Source organism: Takifugu rubripes, chromosome 14 (assembly GCF_901000725.2).
Source record: "Takifugu rubripes chromosome 14, fTakRub1.2, whole genome shotgun sequence".
Taxonomy (NCBI): Eukaryota; Metazoa; Chordata; class Actinopteri; order Tetraodontiformes; family Tetraodontidae; genus Takifugu; species Takifugu rubripes.
Genome location: NC_042298.1, coordinates 3,404,944 through 3,421,640, shown reverse-complemented (window position 1 = coordinate 3,421,640; position 16,697 = coordinate 3,404,944). Strand labels below are relative to the sequence as shown.

The 16,697-nt window shown below is 46.5% G+C and overlaps 3 protein-coding genes and 1 long non-coding RNA gene across 7 annotated transcripts; 1 reads left to right on the top strand and 3 right to left on the bottom strand.

The window, feature by feature from the left end:
- Positions 1-147: 147 nt before the first annotated feature.
- On the bottom strand, positions 148-3,466 carry stard14 (START domain containing 14). The gene is made up of 6 exons (XM_003970189.3): positions 3,117-3,466; positions 2,875-3,022; positions 2,347-2,450; positions 2,045-2,162; positions 1,900-1,952; positions 148-1,000 (listed from the first exon to the last, which is right to left on the bottom strand). Exons 1-6 carry the CDS (start codon positions 3,276-3,278, stop codon positions 794-796), a joined length of 792 nt encoding a protein of 263 aa, XP_003970238.2. The 5' UTR covers positions 3,279-3,466; the 3' UTR covers positions 148-793.
- Positions 3,262-3,731, top strand: LOC105417320 (uncharacterized). Its single transcript, XR_965054.2, has 2 exons — positions 3,262-3,393; positions 3,466-3,731. It is a non-coding gene; the product is annotated as an uncharacterized lncRNA (long non-coding RNA).
- Positions 3,732-3,733: 2 nt separating this feature from the next.
- On the bottom strand, positions 3,734-10,769 carry rab41 (RAB41, member RAS oncogene family). 4 transcript variants are annotated; one of them, XR_003890714.1, is made up of 9 exons: positions 10,572-10,769; positions 9,525-9,583; positions 9,218-9,271; positions 8,373-8,478; positions 7,245-7,356; positions 6,619-6,712; positions 6,276-6,369; positions 5,554-5,620; positions 5,349-5,418 (listed from the first exon to the last, which is right to left on the bottom strand). XR_003890714.1 is itself a non-coding variant. In XM_003970165.3 (8 exons), exons 1-8 carry the CDS (start codon positions 10,648-10,650, stop codon positions 5,354-5,356), a joined length of 636 nt encoding a protein of 211 aa, XP_003970214.1. In that variant the 5' UTR covers positions 10,651-10,769; the 3' UTR covers positions 3,734-5,353. The 4 variants fall into 4 exon arrangements, 3 of the variants coding, with proteins under 3 accessions (XP_003970214.1, XP_003970213.1, XP_029702846.1); XM_003970165.3 differs by lacking the exons at positions 6,276-6,369; positions 8,373-8,478 and adding an exon at positions 8,866-8,971 and having other exon boundaries at positions 3,734-5,418; XM_003970164.3 differs by lacking the exon at positions 6,276-6,369 and having other exon boundaries at positions 3,734-5,418.
- Positions 10,770-10,791: 22 nt separating this feature from the next.
- arr3b (arrestin 3b, retinal (X-arrestin)) lies at positions 10,792-14,439 on the bottom strand. Its single transcript, XM_029846984.1, has 17 exons — positions 14,351-14,439; positions 14,101-14,134; positions 13,555-13,585; positions 13,395-13,455; positions 13,272-13,316; positions 13,008-13,201; positions 12,849-12,908; positions 12,696-12,772; positions 12,467-12,602; positions 12,320-12,404; positions 12,173-12,245; positions 11,951-12,088; positions 11,756-11,833; positions 11,652-11,675; positions 11,517-11,566; positions 11,396-11,399; positions 10,792-11,309 (listed from the first exon to the last, which is right to left on the bottom strand). Exons 2-17 carry the CDS (start codon positions 14,106-14,108, stop codon positions 11,297-11,299), a joined length of 1,077 nt encoding a protein of 358 aa, XP_029702844.1. The 5' UTR covers positions 14,109-14,134; positions 14,351-14,439; the 3' UTR covers positions 10,792-11,296.
- Positions 14,440-16,697: the final 2,258 nt, after the last annotated feature.

The window sequence follows — 16,697 nt, the reverse complement described above, 5'->3', positions numbered from 1 at the left end:
CTTTGCTGTTCCGCCATTTGGTTGGAATGTTCTCTGAACCCCAGTAACCTCGTCTTTGGCGTGCTCTGGGGCATCTTGTCAAACCCGTTCAGCTTCCCGATGCTTTCTCTCCAGACTATTGTCAAAGGAACAGTCAATGACAGGAAGTACAAAAGAGCGTCCACCTCTTCAGGTTTATTTCTTTAAAAAAAAAAAAAAACAACCAAAAAACTTCTGTTCACATTCCGATATCAAAAAGCATGTTTTTAAAAAAAACAAAAAGGGCTCTCTCTCGTTCTCACGACTTCATCTGAGCTTATTGCAACATCAAAATAAATAAATAAATAAAAAGACGCACCCTTGGTCAGCCCAATCCGCCTCGACTTGACCTAGCTAGACCTTCATTCTCCAGAGCTCCGGACGGACCCCCCTCCCTTCGATGCCAGCGTACTTCAAAGGTCCGTTTCAGGGATTAGTCACACTAATCTATATAATGCACAACATATTTACCAGCGACAGAGGCGGGTTAGTCTTCATTGTCGGCCACAACAAAGTCAGTAAAACATTTATCCTTCGTTTTGGACGTGTAGTAAAGCAGCTGTGAAACGGCGTGAAAGCTCCAGCACATCCCAGACAGAACAGAGGTTAAACCAATAACGTTAAAGGTGGGGGGGTGATTAAAGACTTGAAAATCAGGTGGACGGAAACCTGCAAACACTTCAGGCTCGTAAGCCAAACCGACAGGGAAAATCACTTCAGTGGCCTCGAGTCCGCTTTCTTTAAAATCCAGTCCTTCACATCCCTCCTGCCAGGTTTAAGGGCTGTCCTCGCCGTCCTGACCCTCCTCCTTGGTGCAGGTGTCCACGTCCTCCAGAGAGTCCGACCTCTGTATGGACAGCTCGGCCGGGTCCATCATGGGCAGGGTGTTCTGGTCCGGGTGCAGCCAGGGCTTGTGTTGCGGGGAGTTATTCTCCTTCCACGCCGAGTAGTCCTGACCCGCCTTGTGGACACACTTCATCACCTAGAAGGAGTGTCCAGAGTCAAAGATCCTTCTCACACCTTGGTTCTCAGTGGAGCATCATGAAACTAGACATTTCGGTCTAATTAGATAGAACATTTGTCATGATACCCCTAATATGTGTGTGTCTAACTTCCTGTGTTGGGGGTTTATGAAGTTCACTAATGTGGAGTCTGGATTATTCTGGAATTTAAAATGAGTCACTGTGACTACACGTCATTATCGACCAATGAACTAATAATTAAAATGGAGAACTGCAACATTTCGACCGCCAGCCGGCACAAATCACACCCAGAGGAACTGCTCATCCGCCCCGTCTGTATAATATTTAACTGGGAAACTCCAAATCAAAGCTGTTAAATGAAATATCCCACCATCCAACCCTAATGCAACCAGTGGATTCTTGTTATTTTATGTAAAAAAGGGAAATACTCCAGTTTTTGTTGTAACCAAGGTAACTCTCTAGCGGTCTTAAACTTCTTATATCGAGTTTGTCTTTAAATAGTAGGACTTTTGTCATCTTATCGACAGAAACGGATGTCACCGCTCCAACACTGCAGCCAGTGTTTTACTCGAGTTTCTCACACACACAAACACACACACACAGTTTCAATCTGCAGTTGGTATGAAACCAGCTAAACGGGTTCTGCTAATTGTTGCAAATCTCACCACAACAAGAAAGCCTTCAACTGAGTTTCTATGGTTACAATTGTCCTTCACAAAACACGAAACCCAGCTCTCGCCGCACGAGCCCGTGGCGCGCCACGTTAGGTGTGTGCACACACCTCTCACACATACCTACCCCCTGGACACACAGACACACACAGTTCTCATGGCTGTCAGTGCAGCAGAGAAGCAGGAAGTAATTGGTTGAAAGGGCTCAGAGATAAGGTTGGACATACCTTCGGAGCGAGCATCTGTGTGGCCGTGTTCACCACAACCTTTGGAATCAAACCTGATGTGACAGAAAAGAAGAGAAAATTTCTAGTTGTAAAAACCTTCGAGTAAAACAGGTTCTCGGTGACAGGAGGGCGTTTGTGCTCCGACCTTTAGGGTCTGCCTGCGAGAGGTAGGTGAAGATACAGCTGGTCGGTCCCGTGGCCTTGATGAAATAACCAGTGAGGATGGAAACAGCTCGGACAAACTTGCTGGTGGGGGGGTATTTCTGCATCATAAATCAGTGCGGACGATAAGTTCAATAAAAAAGTTGGACGCTAATCAGAGAAATGCCCACAACAAGGTTAATCAGTTATAAGAGATGGAGATAGACTTCCTCAAGACAATGGCTGCTGTGTGTGTGGGGGGGTGTGTGTGTGTGAAGGGTGTGTGTGAAGGGTGGGGGGGCGTACCGGGTGTTTGACTGAGAAGTTCACGATCACATACTCATCGTCCGTCACCTTCCAGGAACGCAGCGTCAGCACATCTCTTTTCTTCAGTGGTTTCAGGCAGCGCCCTGGAATAAAGGAGGATGTGGTAGCATCAGAGGCACCGTCGGCCATGTTGGTAGTATTGTGTTTGGATTAAGAATTTAAAAGGAAGGCTAAATCTATAAAAAAAAAAAAAAAAAAATCTAGTTAAACTTTATTTATCAAGTTATGCTAAGGGGAAAAAAACCTGTATGTACCTTCTAAACAATGAGATAAGCCATCATGAGACCCTTTCAAAATAAAGTTCCAATATTTTAATTATAATAAAAAGTGAAGTTAACAATTCTCAATAAACCAAAAACTAGATTTTGGGAAGGTCTTCAGATTCAATTCCCCTCCAGTATTTGCCTTTCCTCTCAGGCGTGTGAAAGTCGTGGAGGTGGATCACTTTCCACAAAACACACACGGCGGAGTTAAGCTATAACGCGCACGGAGTGCGTGTGTACTCACATGAGTAGTAGCCCACATCAGCGTTGGCGGAGAGCCGGGCGATGTCGTAGCTGTCCTCCATGTTGGGGTCCCAGTCCCGGCGGTACTGGTTGTCGTGCAGGACGTCGTACATGGTGGCGGCGGACACGTCCCGGATCACAATTTTACACTGAAACGCACCGGAACCGTCGGGACGTCAGAAATCACCGCAGGTGAGTGCGCCTTGCACGCCAGCCCTGTTCAAACAAGTCATTAAAACTCACCTTGATCTTGTGGATTTTGGATCCGCGGTTTTCCTTCTTTGCGGGCACTTCGACCCACACTTGCATGCCGTTACTGTCATACTTGTTCACCCAGTTGTCGGTGGACAAACACTGCCTCCTGAAGTCAGCAAAGACCGCCTCATCTGGCAAAATACTCGACATCTTGGGCTTTTCTTCAAAAACAAGTCGCTTCCTCCGGTCAGAGCAGGAGCCCGGTCAGCTGTGCGTGTGCGCACCTTTACCTACCTGTATATATGGCGAGCTGATCCCTGAACAGGTCCTGCAGGATTTTTGCCATTCCTGCAGACGCCCCCCTCCCGTCTGACGTCACTGTCTTTCCGGCCTACAGGTGCGCGTCACCCAGGTGCACTCAAGGAGCGCCCAGAAGGGGTCAGCCATGATTTAAGTGCTGATGGCGACACTTCTGGTTATGAAACAGTAACAGCAGAAATCATTGATGAGTTTTCAGTGTCCGGAAGTGGAAAGGTTGTCGAGCACGCGGCGGGACTGTATTTGCCACGTGCGCTCATGGCATCGATCGCAGTATGGAGACCTAATCGGGCGTTTCCGGTCATATACACATATATTTTAATAAAGACGACATACTTGACTCTTGATACGTTTTGGTGAAATATCTTTATTTAATTCCACGTGATCGGCCTACACTTGTGTTTAACTCTCCTTTTTATACATCACATAATAGTACATTATTCACACAAATGTCGCTAAACACGAGTAGACAGCAAATTTCAAATGGACAGACACAATTCAGAGGAGCACAAAGCCGAGTATTTAGTCAGTGACAAGTAATATAAGAGCTGCTCATGTTAAATGGCTGTTGGATGCGATAAAATGCATACATTTTTTAAAATGTACGTCTCCAAGCGAGCGTTGTGTTGCGCAAGAGCGGATTTGAGTTCAGTGTGTGTGTGTGCGTGCGTGTGTGAAAGTGCAACTGTGTAAAGCTCCTGACAACTCACTGCAAGGAAGAAAGAAAGCTATTTCTAGGAATATTCAGTGACAGGGGATGCATAACCGAGACCTAAAAGCCGTTTTTGAGGCGGAGACGCAGCAGGCACGCAAACAATAAATAAAACAAACGTTCATCATGCGCGTCAACATCTGTACTTTTTGGTCAAGCCATGTTAAAAAGAAATAAATAAAACCTAAAGCAGTGGACCTACACAGGCAAGAGCAAAAGGGATACAGCAACTTCTGTTTACAGCGAGGATGTTAGTGGGTGTCAGCGCTGATCTGCAACCTGCAGCCATGAACCAGTCAGCAGGCTTCTGTCAGGCTTTACAATATCTGGGCTTGAGTCAGTGCACAACATTGGTGAGCAAATGAGCAAGGCATCTGTGTTCTTATCCACGCCGATCCTGCACGGTGAGCATGCTGCCTGACCTGGGGACGGTGTCAGGGACACCAGGTATCGATGAGATGAGATGGAGGCAGAAGCCACGACGGGGAAAACTAAAGAGCTGTTCAAACAGATCTTCATGGGGGGGGGGGAGGACTGGTTAGTGCGCCTGCAGCTCATTTAGAAATGTGGGACTTTGATTTTATCCATATTTACTTACTTTATTAAACAAACCCTCAAATGCAACATGTGGCCTACAGGATTTGGCAATAGAGAATTTTTGTTAGAAACCAACACGCGTCACCTGTGATAAAACAGTCTGTCCCAGTCAAATTTGGCTCGGGGATGGGGGGGTCAGAAATGATAGAAAGCCAAGCTGAGAAAACTCTGAAAGATATAAAGACACCAGGCAAAGCTTCCATTAAAATATTAAGGAAATAAAAAGGTAATACGGCGGGCTGGTGACCTTAAAGTCGTTAAATAATCCCAAGCAGCTTTACTTTACAACACTGACGAGAGTAACGGCACTAAGAACCTGAACCGTGCGCTAACTCATGGGTGGTTAGTTATGTCAGTCTGCAATCATATATAATGCCATGCAACTGGTGAGAACCCAACAAATTACTAAACATGTTCCGTGTTTGGAATGGAGACGCTTTCTCCAGACAATCGGTTTCATTACAGTAATGCACATCCACAAGGTTACTCTGTAAAGTCGCCGAGCGGTTAAGAGGGGGGGGGACTAACAGAGGAACAGTAAAAAAAAAAAAAGAGGGGTCTGCCGGTCCAGATCGGAGGGAGGAGCCAGCGGCCTTGGGGATGAGCTGTGGCGGTGGTGGTGGTGGTGGTGGAGGCAGGCTGGAGGGGGGGGGGTGTACTAGCACGAGCAGCTGCTCTCGGTGACGGTCATCTCCGGCTGCTTCTCCAGTTTGATGTCGATCACTGGGGCAGATCTGTTAAGTGTCTTCACCCGTGCGTTTGTGCATTTCAGCTCCGATTTATCCGCCCGTTGTCACGGTAACCCGTTACCAGCAGCGACGACAAGGCTGCGCTGTGAGCGCTTTATGAAAAGGATACTGTCCTCTTTGCTCTTCTCCGGTGTGCTGTCCATCCCAGGCAACGCCGCGGCAACACGGCGGAACAGCTGAAACGGAGTCAGAGCGGCTTCAGTGTAACGTCTCACCGACATTTAGAACAAGATGAATAGGGCTGGGTCATCACACGGCCTGGACCGGACCGGACCGGATGTTACGCAACATTTATGCTCTACGCAGAGAATAGTCTCAACGCAAAACACCAGATTGGGTCGTTTGCGTTGCCTCGGTGATGGCGGATCACCCAGCCCTACTGCAGACAGGCGGCGGCTGCACGCAACACAGGAAGCAGTTCAGCAGCAGGTGGAGCAGAGAACAGGCGATTCAGAGCAGAGGATGCGTTTGGTGAGCACAAACACAGACGCGACACAGAGCTGATCTAGACTTGCTTGTTCCGAACGTAAGACCGGCACATCACAGCCACGGTAGCCGCCCTGTTCCGCTGCAGCAATGCTAAGCAATTAGCTGGAGTTTTGAATGTGTTTTCACAGAAATTAATCAGGAGGGGGAAATCATTTCACATTAGCTGAGAGTGGAACCTAAAAAGTCTAGATCAGCCTTGTATCAGACCATGAATGAAAGCATTCGAGGGGACACGCTGAACATGTCATGATGCCAGGAGAGGGGCAAAGGTCACAGAAAGGGTCAAGTCTGGGCGTGGCTGGCAGAGTTAGCTCGGCTACCTGCAGAGAGCAGACCTTCTACCTGTTTGACATTGTAGCCAGTCTTTGCGCTGGTTTCAATGAACATGACATTGAGTTCCTTAGCTCTCTGCTCGCCCTCCTCCGTGGTGATCTGTCTGCTCGGGAAGTGGGGGGGGGGGGGCAGACAAACAGACAGATATGGAAAGAAATGTGAAGACGACGGGGCAAAAAAGAGAGAGGGAGAAAGAGGAGAAACCGTTAAGGTGAAATAAAGGAAGTTAGTTCAGTTAAAACCAGGGGCAGGAAAAGAGAAGTGGCTGTTCGGTTGAGTAAACAGGAAGCAGGACAGACGCTGTGAACAGCCCGGCTCTCCAGGAGTGTCTGTCGGCCGCTTCACCACCAACCTGTTTGACGTTATAGCCAGCCTTGGCGCTGGTCTCTATGTACATCACATTGAGCTCGCGAGCTTTCCTCTCTGCCGCCTCTACAGAGACCTGCCTGCCACGGTCCCGGGTGGGGGGTGGGGGTGGGGGGTGATGTTGAGGGGAAACACAAAAATAATCAAGATGACATGAACGGACGTGGAGCAAAAAATAAAATAAAAAAAATAATCAAACCAAAATAAAAAGGTAGAACGGATGCACAGTCAAATCATAGGAAAGAAAAATATTTAGAGCGTCGATAAAGGGACTGGATGAGATGAACCGGGGGGGGGGGGGGGGGGGGTGCGCGAGGCCTCGCCGTGGTTTGTTAACGGTAGCACTTTTAAACAACCGCTGCCATTTGTGGCGACATGGAAAAGATCGGGCCGCTGAACAGAGCATCTTTTTTGTCACGTCAAACCAATGTAAATGAAAGAGATAAATACACAGAATCGGTCTAAAATCTGATGGACGGCTCATCCTTTGGCTTTATTGTTCGGACAAACTGACAAAAATCTAGATGGTTTGTATTTTTACCAGCCTAAGAGTGAATTAAATCATGATCACTATCTACAGAGATAACGTTCCAGAAGCTCACAACCGCGTACCTTTTATCTGCCAAGTCTGTTTTATTCCCAACGAGCATGATGATGACATCACTTCCTCTCTCCGTTCTGACGTCATCGATCCACTTTGAGGTTTGTTGGAAAGAATTAAGATCTGTGGGTGTAAAAGAGAACGTGAAATGACCACAGCGAAAAAGGTGACGTTAGCTGTGTCCGAAACCACACACTCGTTCCCTATTCACTACTCACTACATGGGGGACATGGATTGAGTGAACTACGTAGCGCACTCAATTCAAAATTAGCTTTCGGACACTACGGACACTACGGCGCACGTAAAATGACGTAATGTTGTCGCATAATAATAACGAATCGTTCCCCGGGAAAAGTGGCCAGGTCCATTTAATCATTTTAACCCATCCGAAACATACCCAAACACATTCAGCGATCGTTTCTTTGAAAATGCAATATTTTACCCTATTATAATCTTTATATAATAATAATAGATTAAAATATTAATGTCAATAACAATAACATAACACTTCCTTATTATCTCAAATAATTAGTGTCTGGTGACATTTCCAGTGACGTAATCTAATAAGATGCTTATAGTCGCGTATAAATAAATAAAGGCAAAAAACATTTAAAATGGAGGCAGCAATGTTCCACTAAAGTGAAAGAATTTTACGCTCTACTAAGGTATGTGAAACAAATAGCATATAATAATAATAACATAATATTACATACATTTGTACGTCATTACTGCTCGTTTACCCGCCATCGACAGATTACCACGTGATACCATAAAGGCTGATGGGATATATTACCGAGTTCGGGTGCATCGGTTGTACACTACTTTTTGCAGTGCATTGTGGGATACATTGAGTGCACTCGCGATGCTCACTAAGAATTCGGACACTATTTCAAAATGGCGTCCACACGATTTAGTGCACTATGTAGGGTATAGGGGGTGGTTTCGGACACAGCCGTTGTATTCTAGCAGAACATTCGACAGGTGAGAAACCGTAAAGCTTATGCAGAACATTCGTGTTAAGAAGCAAAGACAGCGAAGGAAACGGTCAGTGTAACAGAAAGGAAAGGCTAGAGGTCAATATTATTCCTTCCAACTGAGTGAGACCCTGCAGAAGGATCAGAGTGCAGCCCTGACTCACTGGTGATGTCATAAACAACCACTGCAATGGTGGAATCGCGGATGTAGCTGGGAATTAGGCTACGAAAGCGCTCCTGCCCGGCAGTGTCCCAGAGCTGGAGCCGGACCTGTTGAGTGGAGCGGGAGGGAGGGAGGGAGGGAGGGAGGGAACGGGGGCAGCGGTATAAAGAAGGGAGGGCACAATAAGAAGACGGAGAACAAAGTAGAACAGACATGAGCCCAGCAGCGGAGATGAAACGGTGATTTTAATGGAGCGAAATGTGGAAGCGAAAGAGATGAGCAGCAGGGAAATAAAATATAGAAGAGGAGGGTCTGATGAGCCATTAAGAGGATCTCTTCCATCAGCCTCACTGGTGGTGTCAAAGACCCGTCAGAGCGGGTTTCAGGTCTTTAAGGCAAAGATATGAGCTTCTTTGCCCGTCTCGTAAATGGTTTGGTGCCCTTCCTCGTGCTAAAGGGAGGACAAGGAGGCGCGGCGAAGCCACGATACCTACTGGCTATGTCATAAACCACCACAGCAGCTGCTGAGTCTCGGATGTAACTGGGGATGAGGCTGCGGAAGCGTTCCTGTCCGGCTGTATCCCAGAGCTGCAGCCGGATCTGCGGCCCATCGCGAAATGAGCGTGGCATGTGTGGACAAATCATGACCAAAGGGATGGAAGGAAAACAATACCTTGAAATAAGGATGGGAACTAAAACACACGTCTAACAAAATCAACAGCAGACTCATGTCAAAAAGTGGAACGATGACAGTGAAATAAATGGTGGCTATGAGATCATATGGTTTAAGTCGTCCTCATTGTTGGACAGGATGTGCACGTAAACAAACACATAAAGCGTCCTTACCGTGCGATCTTCTAGATACATGGTTTTTGACAAAAAGTCAATGCCAATTGTTGCCTGCAAGACAAGAAGTGCTTCAGTTGGAGCCCAAAACGCTGCTACCGCCACAACAACAACACAACAGGAACAAACACACAAATCGTGGTTCCAACGACTTCAGGCGCTGAATAAAGACATAGCAAGCGTGGAAGTCTTTTCCTCAGCGAACCACTGCTGTGATCACGCCTGTGCTCCACAAAGCAAGGACCTGTTGATGAAAGGGGAGAGCAGGGCGCCGCAACATGGAACTCACGCACAACACGCACGTTACCTGATAAGTGTTGTCGAAACTGTCGTACATGAACCTGGTGATGAGGGACGTCTTCCCAACTGTGCAAACACAACAACCAATGGTCAAACTGCGCAAAAGGGCCGTGAAACGGGCAGTAAAGCAGCACATGGATGAGGCAGCACATGGATGAGTCAACTCATCGCTGGCGGTTCCGATGGACCCACACGCTGAGCTGGCACTCTGGGTGGAGCCAGCACCCTTAAAAACGCTCCCGTTCTCTGGTCTAATGCGCGATGGCATCGCGTCGTCCACTTATTAGCAAATAACGGGACGGGTGTGCGTAATAGAGACCGACAGCTTGATATAAAGCGATATTAGGGGGTCGGGGAGAGGCCGCCCGGCTGACGTGGCTCCGCATGATGCTGCCGGTGCGGTGAATTAAACGTCACCAGAATGGCGAATGAATGAATCAGTGTACACGGTTATAAATGGAAGCCCAAACCCCTGCGCGTATACACTAGATTTTTGACCATAAAAATGTTTTTTTTTTAAAGTATAAGCGAAAATCACTGCTCAAGTTAGCCTATCCTAGCCAAGCTACACAGTATGGGGAAAGGAGTAGCCAAGCTAACGCTGCGCTAAGCTACAGCTGTAGGATTAGGGCCATAACCAAGACGCTGGTTGTCGCTTTCTTCTTGCACTACAACAGAAACGTAAATGGATCACAAGAGTTAATCGGGCGAAATGCTGATTTTTACCAAATGTATCGGATCATTGAGAGCAGCAGAGATGTTTGGCTAGCTTAGCAGAAGTGTCGCAGCTACTCGCAATGACATCATCGCTATAAACCAGCTCCATGCATCATCTTACTCTCTATTCATTGCACTCTACACGGAGACATATAGAAATGAATAAATCGTTCTATGCCATCACGGTTCCACAGTATCGGCTGCGTTACTGGCTATTATTCAATAGGTGCTAGAGAGAGAAGCTAGCTAGCCACGTCACTCTGAAAGACTTCTTCCAACGTTTTCCTCCCAACCACCCAAATCAACGCCAATATCGGGCCGCTTCTTATCTGCTTACCGCTCTGTTCGCCCAGGAAAACCAGCTTAAACTTTCGTAGAGGGTTGCCAAACTCCCCGCCGCCGGTCGTGGTTGACATTTTGTCGGAAAATGAGCCGCTAACTAGCTGAGTTGGCTAATGATGCGATGTCTAGACCGGAGAGAAGCACGCAAGGTCTTTCTGCTGCTCCGGCCAGCGCTATTGTTTTCCTAAACTCTGAGAAGTAAAACAGCGCTACCAAGAGGCAAAAGTCTTTAATAGAAACGAAAAAAGGAGGTATAATACGGTGTATGGAGATGGGAAATGCTGCAGTGGCTTTGATAAGAAAACCCAACCTCCCTATGGTTGACTCGGACATTAAAAACTAAAGTAAATCATCGGTCATCTGGGTCATGGTTGCAGCCAGCGTTACATACTACACAAGTAAAGTTTCTTCATATAACACACACAGAGCCACAAATGGCTTCACATGTTAAAATAAATACCTAATGAATACATCAGACAAGGCTCTTCACGTTTAACATGTGGGAAACTATTTATTCTCTGCATTGGTGTCAGTCATGTAGTGGACAGACTGGTTCTGGTCAAACTTCTTCTCTGTGTATCTCCATGAGTTCCTTTTGTTGTGTGTTCTCGGTGCCGAGTGGCAAATTCATCTCGTCCTCCTCTAATCATGCGGCGTGCACGTTTATTGCAGGTGCAGGAGGTGCAGCCAACGGAAAGGTCGTTTGAACAAAAGAGGCATTTATTCCAATGTCCTGCAATTCAAAAACCAAAGGAAGAAAACAATTTGTCAGAGCGGGTCGCAGGTGAAACGTCAAAAACTCGGCGGTTTTATACTCACACTTCTGTTCGGGGTTCGGCACAGTCGTGGAAAGAATCAGTAACATTCATGTCAGCTTGACAAAATCCATTATTCATTTAAGAGAATATTCCAAATGACAGTATTGGTAAAAATAACGCACCTTCGGGTTTGGGGGTCATCAGAGTCAGTGGAAGCTCCACAGTGACGTCACTGAAACAGAAAAGGTGCATTAATAAACACCTGTACCCATAGAATATAATGCACGGCCTCAAATAAAGGAGGAGAAAGCCATTACCTTCCTGTTAGTCCACCCAAGAGGCTTCAGGGGGCAGAGATCAAAGCACTTTTCAGTCTGACACAGAAATATGAAGCCTTGACGGTGTCTCGATGTGGACTTACCCTCCGCTGGACGCCATTAGATTGACCTTGACCTTGTAGGAGACAATGATTCCCTGCATTTCCTTTTCTCCTTGACTCCTGTGTACAAAGACAGTTCATACATCAGCACGTGTGTGTTGTTCCCTCCTCAACAGCCAATAAGAGGATCAAAACGCGTCCCGGGATCAGTGTAAGCCCCCTAATATAGCGGCTTACAGCGTGGTGGACGCCAGGTGGGTGTCCTCATCCTTTAGCCGTCCGTTGACGGAGATACCTCGCTTTTCTTTGTTGTTGGACAGCAGAGGGGTGAGCTGGAAGGACTTGTCCAGCTTGGAGTTGGAGTTCACCGTCTCACTGCGAGCAGTGGTGGGAAGTCAAGACCACTTTCCTTAATTTGGTTGTTTTTGTTGTTTTGGTAAATAACGATGAGTGGCTCACCTGAACTCTTCGGTGCAGACCGCCTTGGTGTATGTGTCCGACGAGTAGAGCACCACGCTGGTCAGCTGCTCCACTAGAAACGTGGCAGGGGTTCACCAGCGCGTTGCAGATCACAGCTTAACGTAGATTCAGAGAGAAATTTCTTACCGGAAACTGTGATCTTCTTCACAACTTTGTTGGTTTCGTTGTTGATTTTCACGTTAACGGTGATCTGTTGCCCGTGGTAATAGATCTGAAAGGGAGGCGCCTGTTGAGTGAACTGATAGGTTGGGTGTATCCTTCCTTAATTCCTACCTCCTTGTCCAGGGAGGCCTCCAGCTGAATGGGCTTGTCGCTCATCATGAACTGCTTGGTGATGTCGGCCTTTGGTCCAGGCTTGTTTGTAACTGGAGCAAACTGTATCTTGCGAATCATCAGACGACACGTGTCCCTATAACGCGTAAATCCCCCCCCAAAAAAATTCATAGAGTCAGGAGGGATCGGGAACCGGGAATCTCCTCACCTTTGTCTTTAGCTCACGTACTTCTTCTCGATGACCTCATCGATGTTGTTGGGGGCGTTGGCGAGGTACGCTTTGACCTCAAAGTCCACGCCGCAGGCCTGAAGTGAAACAAAACCCACACAGTGAAAGAGTCCAGGTGAGAGTGGAGAACACAGGTAGGGCGGGTAAAGGTACCTTGCCAGAATCGTTGGGCCCTGGCTGGAGGGAGACCGAGCAGGGCAGATCTGTGGGCATCTAAAATAAATCAAGCAAAAAAGGTGAAGCTCGGGTCAAAGCGTCCAACATTTCAGCTGAAAACAAATGTAAAACCACAAATGTGCGATTAATTCGGACCTGAAAGGAAAACGGATATCCCTGCTCTCCGATCTTCTTCAGGAGGAATTCCTGCATCGGCGTCTTGGCCGTGTTCTCCCCCGTGGGTGGGTACACCTGGACGCGCTGGATCCAGATGTCCCTCCTGAAGGACAGCCCCATCACGTCCAGGTCGTCGCTTCCGTAGCGGAAGGCGCAGGCCAGGTAGACGTAGACTGCAAAGACGAAAACATCGTGAGGGTTCCTGGGAATTACGGGGTGCCGACCGATTTGGGATTCAGGTACCTTTCCTGCCGTCTAGGCCGGAAGGGTCCACTTTGACGGCGCCGTCTGCGCAGGGGGAAAAAACAGTGGCATCAGTTTATACACAGCTGATGTGTTTGAGGGCGTGGACGCTGCAGGACATACCGACGACTTCCACCGAGTCCACATGGTCCACAAAGTCCCTCTTCCCTAAGTACAGGGTAATCTGCGGAGCAAAGAGGCAGACAGTCACTCGTCCTCCAAGGTTATTTCTGGAGATGTTGCTCTCCTCCTCTTAATGACTATGTTATAACTGGAAACTCACATGTCCATTGCCGCTGGTCTTCTTAAATACCCTTAAAAGAGAAAAAAAATCAGAAAAGAAAGTTAAACATTTGCCTAGATGCTTTCACACTGGCCCACCTCCATCACTATTCCTCATTTTGACGCCTCTACATGTATTTTCAGGGCCTCGAGCTGCCTGAATCCCCGTTGTCGTGCACTTTTGTGGTCACCTGCTGGACACCAAACACCCAAAGGTCTACCCCCACCCTGGTGAGCTTGGATTAGTGTGTGGGATGAAACAGGCAGTCGCTCCCATGGGTGCTAATCTCAATTTCACATGTCTGTGATCTACTCAACGTATACATCGCACATTTATTTGATTGCTCCTGAAAATCCCTTAATAGATAAAGCAGATTTAAGGGTAAATGTGTGATGAGCCCAGTTTGACTCAAAAACAGAGTCTCCTTTTTTCTTTTTTGCAGGTTAAAACATTTGTACAGGTGAACATCTCCGGTTATTCCTGAAACATTACTCGTTTTTTTTTTTTTGCTTTACAACTTCCTCAACCAAAACTCCTCATACTTACTTTGACATTTTAAAGGCAAAGTTATGGATCCAGTCTGTAAATAAAAGGATGGAAATGCTGAGTCGGTTAACTCACAGTTACAGAAGGTGACTTTTACTTCCTGTTACAGTCTGAGCATCATTTAATGGACCAGTCTCATGAATCAGTCAGAAATGATGAAACAATTGCATATTTCTAAAAGTGCTTTCTTGTTATTATTGTTTTCGAAACGTACGAGATCAGTAAGCAGTAAGCAAAGCTGCTGACTTACCTCAGTTCAGGCTCCGGTGTGCTGCTGTGTAAATCTCTGGCTGTTGACAGTGTGTCAGTGTGTGTGAGCGTCGCTCGCCACAGCCCTTTGGCTTTTATACCATGACCTTTAATCTGCGGAGACCTCCCTTTGGCTTACGCAGCTCCTCACTGGGGGACGTTTCCAGAAAATCTAATTAGAGTGTTGCTGTTTTTGGTGCGTGAAAAATGTGGCATAAGCTGAGAGATAAAGATGGTTTTATGTATGTGTTTGGAAGGGGGGGGGGAAGGGGGGGGGTTAAAAGGGGCTTTAAAAGTAATGGGTTGCAAACTCACCTGTAAAAAAGGAAATATGGAATATCAATGCTCTTTAGGTGTGTAAATGCACCTCTTATCTACTGTTTATAGGTGAAAGTTTACAGTGTGTTCACACAGTCTGTTTGCAGGTTTTGGCGGTGGTGGTGGCAGGATGGCAGATGGCTCCTCCGTTAAGCTCTGCTCAATCTGCGCTCATGGCGGGTTTTCAGGGACTAAGGAGACCTGCTGATTTAACGCTGTGTACAAGTACGAGATTTCGTCGGCACCGTGGGGCGACACTTTGGGCTTGGCTAGAAAAATCTTAGCTTTTAATTTCCTCCTGAAGTCCTGCATTCATCACCAAAGACCACATTAAGATGGAGACTCTTATTTTGTCTCCAAGTGACGGTTAAATCCAACCATCCATCGAGTGGATTGCTGCGGGATCTTCTCACTTCCTTAGCTAGCTGTAATGGATTGATTAGCCTGGGAGCTGGATGATGGGTTTTATTGATGGATTACTACACTTTAGCTGTCATGGATTTAGTGCCGGCCTCCATTCAGCTGTCACCAGGACAGGATTAGAGATCTCCTTAAAGCTGGACCAGACAGGCCAACATAGCCACAAGTTATATCATTGGCTCATTGAATAGTATTGGGACACCTGCAAAACAGAGATATTCAATGGTTCTTCTTCTTGGAGTGCCAAAATTTGGTCAAATGTTAAATGTTTAATAACATGGCTAATGCTAATTTTACTATCACATCATTATCATCGCCTTGTTTATGGTCTGCCATGTGCTAGTGATCAACAAATATCAATCAACTCTTGTAGTTCTTCATTTCTTTGAGTTCTATTATTACCTTTTACAGTCATTCTGAGCAGAATTCTGCATGCTTCACAGAGCAAAGACAAGCCACAGCTGCGCCAAGCTATTCAAGGGGAAACAGTGCTGCCTGCAAGATTCTCGCTTCCGAGTTTTAGCATTAGCAAGACTGTCACGTTCCACCTGAGATCAAGGAGTGCTGAGCATTCGTGTGTCAGGTTTAAGGTCTGTGCAGGTTGGAAGTGACTGTGTTAATAAAGGCTAAGTCTTCCCACAACAGGCTGCTGTGCATTTTCTAATATTCTGATTATTTCATGCAGCATTTAGATCATAGCTTGTAAAGCCAGCGATCTGTTGGCCGTTGGGTCTTATCCCCAACATTTCACATAAGTTGCCGTGTCCTACTCTCACATTTGGGATAACAGTCTGTACTTCTCGGCTGAATTCCTGCGCGCCGCTTAATATCACAGCTGAAGAAGCTAAAAATGAAACTAATCTTATAATTCTGTATAGGTTTGGACAGCCTATTTCAGGGCTTCTTTTTCCACCTTTGAGTGCGTGAGGTGACAAATAGAGATGTAAGCCCCTTACACTTAATCTGCTGCCATGTTTGGCAGGTGCTTCCCATAGAAGGTCGACATTGGCCCTCAGACTCCGCCCAGTCCGTTACAACACTGCGGTATTACCACTTCTTTACACAGTCCTTAGTGTGTGGCTATACGAGGACAAGGTCCAGATTCACTATGACTGATGGGAAACAGGACGATAAAGGTCTCAGTGCGACCTTATGAAATCCTGACCCAAACTTCCAAATTCAGCCTCGATTGTGCATCACTCACAGTTACACTGACTTTAATTGTGTTTAATCTAAAACACAAAAACATTATATTTGCAGTACAACCCTCTAAAGTAGCTGTTCTTGATCTTCATGTAAAATAATTGCTTTAACTGCAACTTAATCCCCTCAAAAACAGTAGTTTTAGTCTCTAAGGGGCCCCTAAGGGGGCCAATTGTGGCTCACATCTCTGTTTGTCACCTCACACAGTCAAAGATTAGTTTCATTTTTAGCTTCTTCAGCTGCGATATTAATTAATTCCATAAGCTGCCTGATTTTCATGACTAATCTTTATTTGTTCCATTGATAAACATCCCCCAAAGACGTCTGTGATTGAACGTCCTCTCCAGTTTTTAATGGTTGCATAAGCAGCACGTGTGTTATAAATAGAGAGGGGAACCACGTTAGTG

Excerpts from the sequence above, each read along its gene's own strand:
- arr3b (XM_029846984.1), bottom strand. Across the intron at positions 12,909-13,007 it reads GATATCCGTTTTCCTTTCAG|ATGCCCACAGATCTGCCCTG; the intron begins GTCCGAATTAAT and ends GATTTATTTTAG. Across the intron at positions 12,773-12,848 it reads GGCCCAACGATTCTGGCAAG|GCCTGCGGCGTGGACTTTGA; the intron begins GTACCTTTACCC and ends GTTTCACTTCAG.
- stard14 (XM_003970189.3), bottom strand. The coding sequence starts at position 3,278 with ATGTCGAGTATTTTGCCAGATGAGGCGGTCTTTGCTGACTTCAGGAGG. Across the intron at positions 3,023-3,116 it reads CCAAAATCCACAAGATCAAG|TGTAAAATTGTGATCCGGGA; the intron begins GTGAGTTTTAAT and ends GGTGCGTTTCAG. Across the intron at positions 1,001-1,899 it reads CACAGATGCTCGCTCCGAAG|GTGATGAAGTGTGTCCACAA; the intron begins GTATGTCCAACC and ends CACTCCTTCTAG.
- rab41 (XM_003970165.3), bottom strand. The coding sequence starts at position 10,650 with ATGTCAACCACGACCGGCGGCGGGGAGTTTGGCAACCCTCTACGAAAG. Across the intron at positions 8,972-9,217 it reads TGTATCTAGAAGATCGCACG|ATCCGGCTGCAGCTCTGGGA; the intron begins GTAAGGACGCTT and ends GATGGGCCGCAG. Across the intron at positions 7,357-8,865 it reads GGTGGTTTATGACATAGCCA|ATCTTAATTCTTTCCAACAA; the intron begins GTAGGTATCGTG and ends TTACACCCACAG.